At 44.7% G+C, this 7,624-nt stretch overlaps 2 protein-coding genes across 3 annotated transcripts; one reads left to right on the plus strand and one right to left on the minus strand.

Annotated features, from left to right (window-relative positions):
• The first annotated feature begins 241 nt into the window (after window positions 1-241).
• LOC119218432 (sarcolipin) lies at window positions 242-2,380 on the plus strand. Its single transcript, XM_037472864.2, has 2 exons — window positions 242-1,320; window positions 1,669-2,380. The coding sequence occupies exon 2, from the start codon at window positions 1,776-1,778 to the stop codon at window positions 1,869-1,871; it is 96 nt and encodes a 31-aa protein (XP_037328761.1). The 5' UTR covers window positions 242-1,320; window positions 1,669-1,775; the 3' UTR covers window positions 1,872-2,380.
• A 322-nt stretch (window positions 2,381-2,702) lies between these two features.
• Window positions 2,703-7,362, minus strand: kbtbd3 (kelch repeat and BTB (POZ) domain containing 3). 2 transcript variants are annotated; one of them, XM_037472851.2, is made up of 10 exons: window positions 6,950-7,360; window positions 6,391-6,676; window positions 6,134-6,299; window positions 5,609-5,791; window positions 5,171-5,344; window positions 4,811-5,092; window positions 4,388-4,630; window positions 3,965-4,255; window positions 3,725-3,874; window positions 2,703-3,426 (listed from the first exon to the last, which is right to left on the minus strand). In XM_037472851.2, the coding sequence occupies exons 2-10, from the start codon at window positions 6,663-6,665 to the stop codon at window positions 3,304-3,306; spliced, it is 1,887 nt and encodes a 628-aa protein (XP_037328748.2). In that variant the 5' UTR covers window positions 6,666-6,676; window positions 6,950-7,360; the 3' UTR covers window positions 2,703-3,303. The 2 variants fall into 2 exon arrangements, with proteins under 2 accessions (XP_037328748.2, XP_037328738.2); XM_037472841.2 differs by having other exon boundaries at window positions 4,811-5,344; window positions 6,950-7,362.
• Between the last annotated feature and the right edge of the window lie 262 nt (window positions 7,363-7,624).

Consider the following 7,624-nt stretch of genomic DNA (forward strand, 5'->3'; position numbering starts at 1 on the left):
AACTGCTAGCCGGTGTTTATCTTAGTTTAGCATGAAGACGGGAAGCAGCTAGCCTGGATTTGTTCAATGGTGGCAACATCTGCTCACTAATTAACACACTGTGTCTTAGTTGTTTAACATCACAAAGCACAAAGTCATTACTGGTTGCTCAGTAGGTCTCAGGTTACTCATGTAACCAGGATGACGGTTTTCCGTCATGCCGACTACAACAGTGGTTGTGCTCTCCATAGCGTGGCACTGTCCTCTCTCCTTTCCCTTCTGTTTGATCTATACCGTTGGACACCGAAATGGCAACCAATCACTGACAAATGTAACCCAGGGCCCGGCCCCTTTTTCAGTTCGGTCGTTATGCTAAGCCAAAGTTAACAAGCAGCTGACTGTAACTGCATACTCCCCATGCGAGAGAGCGTGATGCTTTCAATCTACTTCTCAAAGTGAGCCAATAAAGATTCAGTGGATCGAAGAATATTTTATTATCTAGAGATATAATACTTTCATCAGCTGGTACAGTCAGCTAAATCGGTGCACCACTGCCCATCATTCTGTCTAAACATCCTTGAGAGGAACAGAATGAGATGTTGATCAGCTGTCCGTGTTTGTGGATCCGTTGAGAAAATATGTTTACAGAAGGGTGTCATTACATCCATAAAGAGCAACGACATGAATCACAAAGGGAGGGATCAACCCCTTCTCTTTTCTGCTACTACTGGCCAGACATGATGACCTGTGGGATCAGCTGGACTTAAATCTGCATGCCCTCAATGTTACATTTGGGAGAGGTCGCTCGGTTATTCATCTTTACCCCTGTGCATTGCTCAGACCCAGACACGGATAATGTTACACCATCCTCCATCCATCAAAAGACATGGGTATTGTGTTTGGAACGACTATAATCCGTCCTAGTAACTGCAATAATGTTTTCTATAAATAACCCAGAATCCCTGCAGTGTGTGTGTGTGTGTGTCTCTGTACAAGAGGGAGACTTTGTAGGGTCAGGGATGGAAAACACCAGTTGATGCGATTGTAGAAAATAAGACACACTATTGGTTGTTTAGTTTGTGCGTGACATCAGTCTGGGTGAATGTGAAACATGGGCGGGCCGCTATGGAGGTACTTTAGGAGCGGGTCCTTCCCCTGGCGACCTAAGAGAACTGGACCACAGCAAGAAGACCAGCTGCTAATAGATGCTACGGAGAAGAAGGGCCACAACCGCATTTTCAGTAAGAAGACAAGTTATCAAATGTCAAGTACCACTGGGACACAAAAGATCGTCTGCTTTCTACTCTTCCTGCTCATAGTGAGATTGCCAAAAGAAGAAAGGTAACAGCTCACTGGCTTCATCCAATCTGAGCCTTTCAAAAAATTGCAACTAAAAAATGAAAATGCATGTGTTTTGTTCACGCATCAATTACTATCCATACAGTACTTTCTCGCCTGATGGAATGTATGATAGTGTAACATTAACATTGATTATGCTTTTCTGGTGCATCATCTCCCGTGTGTGTGTGTAACGGGATACTGCGGGCCCCTGTTGAGAGTGTCTGATCCCTCTAATCTGCGATAACACAGGCACCCGCTAAACACAGCACTGCTACTGGAGACACACATATACTTATATATATACCTGTATTATATCTTTCACTCCTCGTATCTCTCTACATCTCTTAGGTCCGGTGCCTGCCTCAGCTCTTTGAAAAACAGCCAACATCTGCATCCTTTGAGTCCTTTGTGTCCATCATTCCTCCCCTCGTCCTCTTCTCACGTGTGAGACCAACATGGACCGCTCGGTACAGGAGCTCTTCCTCAACTTCGTGATCGTCTTAATCACCGTGCTGCTGATGTGGCTGCTGGTGAGAGCTTACCAGAACTAAACCATGGAGCAACAAGAGCCGAGATGACAGAGAGATGTCCGTGGGAGGAGATCTGCATGATTACTGCAGTGACGACATCTTTTCATTCTTTTTGTTTGGTCCGGTTCAAAGCAGTAAGCAGTGGTATGAGGTCTTAAATCATATGATTGCTGCAGACAGGTTGTCAATTGCAATAGTCTTGAATCATAATTTGCATTCAGATGTTTTTGAAAGTGGCCTTGAGTCTTTGGACGGACCCAAACGGGAAATGTGTCACAGATGAGAATAACAATCAACAGGGCTTTCAAAGCTATTAAACACGGTAATGTCACATAAACGGCAGTACATGCAGCATCCCATTTGGCCTTTTTGGGGAATTGATACAATTAGCCATGCTATCGAGTCTAATCTTTGCTTTTTACTAAAGGGATTAAGGTATTTATACAGATACTATATTACTGAAAGAAGAAGACGTCTACACAAATAATTAAGCCTTATGTTCACTTTCATCCATTAAACAGTCTTTTGTTTGTTGGATTTGTTTTCTGTTTCATAACACGAATGACCTTTGTATAGATGATTTACAACGTGAAGCCTGTATTTTTATGCAACGGCTCTCTGAATATTTGAGCTGTATTATTTGACGCTACACTGCGTTTCTCTGGGATAGTTGCACATTTTCATCAAACAAGCAGTTACTGAAGATTGACAGGGGATTTGTGGATTGAGCACATGCTGAATTATACATTATGAGGGGAGAAACAGGGCATGCATGATTTCATGGCAGCCTGAAACAGAATAAATAGTAGTTTAAAATCAAAATCTATTCAGATCATATACACAGTATTTCCTCTTAATTATGTAGTTGAATTTTAAATATAATATAATGTAATATTTATGAGCAGTTCTTCATCAGCTAAAGGCAAAGAAAAGAAATCTAAAAGAAATCTGGAAAATCAATTGAACTTTACGTCACAGCATTACACATTAAATTGAAAGGGACTTATACTGTACGTGTTTATGTCATTTTGTCAAAACAAAGTTGTTCGATCCATTCACGACACACAATTCACATATACTTCTTTGGGGTAATGTCCTTTTCATACAAAGCCCAAAAAATAGCTACTAAAATAGAATTTCTAAAATAGTCTACTCCATAGGGTTCCTCCATGGGAGACACCAGATTGTGAATGACACAACACAGGTCCTATGACAGTAGGGGCCTCACACATACAAAGTGAAGGGAAAAGTCAATAAATAAACAAACTGTCCCGGATGCTCTTGTGTTATGATGATGTGTGAGTGATGCGAGGAGAGTCATAGATCTTTCTCTCAGCTGTCTGTTCTGCACGGTTTGAAAGCTTTAAGGGTGACTCACGGGTAACTTCATGAGTCAGTGACACCTGCATGCATAGCCATTCAAATGTTTTCATGGGTGGGTGTGCGCAGTGTGTCATGCAGTGTCACCCCATGGGTCTTTGTATCTGTTGAAGCTGATCAGCTGGCAGTGGAACTCGGTGAGTGCTCTGGGCATGGGGGTCACTTCCTCCCACTGGTTTCTCTTACTGTGGTACACCTGTACAGGTCACAGGTCAGATTTTAGACAATGAGTACCCTCTGTTTTTCTTTGCAATGGATTCATTTAGATGCCAATGTGTGACGGAGCGGCCGTCACTGGCTGCCTGTGCGCCCACACACACACACACACACACACACACACACACCACCAAACAGTTTAGAACATGACAAGCAGGTCAGCTTCTCTGCTGCTTATCACTTCTCCAAGGCCTCTTAAAAGCAAAGTGACATCTGGCCATTAAGTGGCCTGCACCTTATAAAGGATAATGAAAAACTGAGTGGAAAGGTTCTCCTACCTGAACTTCGTCAGTGATCTCGTCGGGTGAATAGTCTCCACCCAGGATGTAGATTTTGTCTCTCATACCAACCGCTCCGGCATTGAACCCAGCACACTCAAATGACCCTTCACCCTTCCACATGCAGGTCTCTGGACAGAAACTGTAGACCTGGATGTAGAGAAAAAGGCAAATTGAACAATAACCCAGCGAAAGACACATTTCTTCACACGGCCTCCACATTGACATCTAAAGGCTCACCTTGTAAGTGGACAGGTCACAAAGGTGCAGCGTATCATTAATTGACACTGCCTTGACCAACGTAGCATGGAAGAACTGGCCAAACTCTGCCACCAGGCGGCTCCACTGGTCCTGCTGCGCGTCGTAGCGGAAGAAGCAGTCCAGTGAGGGGTTGAAGGAGTCTGTGATCTCCACCTCTGAGCCCAGTGTGTAGATAACACTTCCACAAGCACTGGACTCGGGGTAGAAGATGGCAGTGGGCAGCGGGCTGACGGAGCACCAGGTCTGGATTAGAGGGTTGTAATACTCCACCTATAGGGCATATGATAGAAATGACCCACGTTTTTATTGCACATAAGAAAAGAAAACCCACTTTGTGCAATTAAAAATAAACTGTTTATTAATGAAAGGAAATGTAATTGTAAAAATAGGAAACGCTGTCACCTCCAGCAGACTAGGTGCTCCACCTCTTGATCCCTTGGTCCGTCCTCCGATCACGTACACTCTGTCCAGGCAGGCTACGGCCGTGTGCGTGGTTCTGGGCTTTCGCATGGCAGGCGCGGGCGTGCAGGTTAGGGTCACGGGACAGAAGCACCAAACCTCATCCGTGGCGTCATGGAACGGTTCTGCCACATGGAGTCGTATCGTTCGGCAACAGTTCCCCCGGCAACCGCCTGTCACAAACATCTTAGATCCAGGGGAGGCACGAGAAGTTGATGAATATATTCAGGATTTATCAGAGAGAATAGTCTAATAAAAATCAAGATTTATTATTAACATAAAAAATGAGGGGTCACAAGTTTACAAACGGTCTGGAAACAATGCTCCAAACAGCAACGTGTATATGGCTTTAATCCCAAAACCTACCTTCTCTCCAAAGCTGGTAAGGCAGGATCCTGGCGGGTCTGGCGTAGCAGCGCCGCCCTCTGTTCCCAGCTTTTTCCACTGGTCTGTTTCCAGACAGTAGCAGAAGGTGTGGCGGATCTCTCCATTCTCCTCGGTCTTGTGGATGTAGATGTAGGTCTGCGTGGTGGCTGGCCTGGCGTCACAGAGCAGGCCGCTGTAATGAACCTGCTTGCTCAGAGCCTCTGAGAGCAGGGCGAGGCACGACTTACCATCGCAGAGCAGGGCGTCTGAGTCACGCAGAGTCTGAGAGGGACGGTGAGAGGGAACCCATGTTGAGACAATCACAAGACCACAACATAAAGGCCTATAGCTGCCCGATACCTTTAGTACAGCTGCAGGTAAATGGTGGAGTCTGGTTAGCGATAACAGGCCTGGCAACAGTCTCTGTCTTCTTGGGAGATCGTGACGTGTCCACCTAAGAAGTGACATCACCACGGCCTCCTCACTGGGCACGTTCAGAGCATCTGAACTTAGGCACGCCTCCAATACGTTCACCTAGATGAAGTAATTAAAATAGAAAATGCTGACTGAGTTTAGGTTTTTAGATAATTGCAGAAGGATGAAACATCCAATTAAATAACGTTTTACTGAGAAATGTATCACCTTGAAGGGCCAAACTTCAATTTGTGCAGAAGTTAGTTGAATGGTGCACGGTAACATTTATAAGGAATTAATTGAATTGTTCACTGACAAAGAATCTACACTCATCCTTATGTACTCTAAATTGCTTTCCTCATCTTGCCGTTTATTAAGCAGCACCTGAATATCCAGAAAGTCCTGGGTTTTGGAGAGGTCAAAGAAGTTCTGAACCACAAACTCGTTGGCACTTTGGAGAAGGGAAGCAGAGCCGTAGGCCTCCGCGAGGCAGAAGAGGGACAGACAGTTACTGAGATCCATGGATCCTATCAAGAACTTGCTGCATGCTTGGAACAGGACGGGAACCTGGGGACACACAATTCATATTTAAAAACATTGGTAACATGTACATGATTAGACAACGTGTCTTTATTAACAGTTATTCCTTAAATAAAAGTTAAACATTGGTGTACAGACCCTCTTAAATTTGGATGATAAATTAAGTCCAGGATGACTTTGACTGATGAGTCTAATAAAATTGATCAAAGTTGATTAAAAAAAGTTATTTTATCCACAATTATCTCACAGTGTGTAGGCCTATCTGATATTTGGAGGGCACTCACTGTGACATTTCAATATTTGAAGCTTTTTTGACAGTAACAAAATCAATGTTCAACAGAAAAAAAGAAAGAATGGTTGGATTTCTACCTGTAGAAAAGAGGCAAGCTGAAACAGCATGTCTACATTGCCATCAGTGATGAGTGTCTCTCCGGAATAAGCAAAGTCCAGGAACGAACCCACCGCTGCCGTGCACTGGTTACCCAGAGTCACTGAACCATCACCACGCTCTCTCATGTCCACCTCAAACAGGGCCCTAAAGACAACGCAGTCACATGCTGATCAATAGATGGATGGATGGCTGAATGGATGGATAGATAGACAGACAGACAGACACATGGACATACCTGAAGAAATCACTGCATGCCGCCAGGACGCAGCGGTGGCAGGGAAAGCTGTGCTCCTGGACCCTAATGGTGAAGTCAAACATTAAGCCCTGCTCCCGGAAGGATCTGAGCACTGCCAGCAGCTGGAGTCCGTGGGCCTCGGGCTCCCGCAGCAGGGCCCTGCGCTCCGGCACTCCGTTGCAATGCGGAGTGATGACAGATTCACTACTCGGGGGGTTGTTGCCGGAGTCGTGGCCGTTGGGGATACAGGACGACGGCTCTTGAGGTTCATCCATCTTCTCAAATTCTGAAAGAATTAAAAAAAAAAGACAATTTAAAATGCATTTCAATAGAACATAGCCAGCTTGAGAAAAAGAGGTGCATTACAATGGGTTAGAGGGAAAAAAAGTTTAGGGAAAGGTCTGGTGTTTGTGGCACAGTTAGCGCATTGTCACAGTTAAAATACAAACAATAGGTCACAGGCTAACTTAGATGACAACTCGCTGTTAAAAGTCAAACAATTTGTAGTGATAGAAATAGACGTGGAGGCATGTGGTCTGAAGAAGAACGGGCTACTCACTATATCAGCACCTCGGACAGCGCTCGCGCTCTGTTTCTCACGCCATTCCAACTTCCGGATACGAGAAATCACGCAGCGAATCAGGCCGCTTGGTCTGTTTTGCAGGTTATATTTGTTTGCGGCGTCATACGTTCCGCTGCGTTTTGTTACCGAGAGTGAGATACGTTTCTTTTATTAGAAAAAAAGACTCCTCGAGTAGCGTGTGCACGTATGCGGCTCTTTGTCTGCGGTGGAGGGATGGCGCAATGGCGGATGGGAACTGTAGTTCTCTCTCTCTCTTTTGTAGTGCGGGGCTACGTCTATGCGAGTGTGTCCCTGTAGAGGACGTGTGTTGAATTGAGAGCTATTGGGGTGCATTGTTACGCATCGCCGCGGTGTGGCATTGTATTACCGTAAAGCGAAATGTGTGCGGTTGTGCTTTGTGTACGAGGCTAAAAAGCCTCTTTATTAAATTAGTGAACGTGAACTTCCCGCCGTGCTGCAGTAACGTTTCACCGCCACAATGCTGATGGCCAAATAATACACACGTTCCTGCATGGAAATGTTGATTTCAAAATACCACACATCAGCAGGCCTTTGTGAACCTGCACGTATATTACTGCAGTGCGTATTCTCCATAATACAGGAAACAACATATATGTAAATTATGTAAATTATGCTCAACATAAAGAAACA

Source organism: Pungitius pungitius, chromosome 3 (assembly GCF_949316345.1).
Source record: "Pungitius pungitius chromosome 3, fPunPun2.1, whole genome shotgun sequence".
In the NCBI taxonomy this organism is placed as follows: Eukaryota; Metazoa; Chordata; class Actinopteri; order Perciformes; family Gasterosteidae; genus Pungitius; species Pungitius pungitius.

Bases quoted from the DNA above. Each gene is read 5' to 3' on its own strand.
- LOC119218432 (XM_037472864.2), top strand. From the start codon at position 1,776: ATGGACCGCTCGGTACAGGAGCTCTTCCTCAACTTCGTGATCGTCTTA.
- kbtbd3 (XM_037472841.2), bottom strand. From the start codon at position 6,665: ATGGATGAACCTCAAGAGCCGTCGTCCTGTATCCCCAACGGCCACGAC. The intron at 4,256-4,387 runs GTGACAGCGTTT...TATGCCCTATAG, and splicing joins GAGCACCTAGTCTGCTGGAG to GTGGAGTATTACAACCCTCT. The intron at 3,875-3,964 runs GTGAGCCTTTAG...CTCTACATCCAG, and splicing joins GTGACCTGTCCACTTACAAG to GTCTACAGTTTCTGTCCAGA.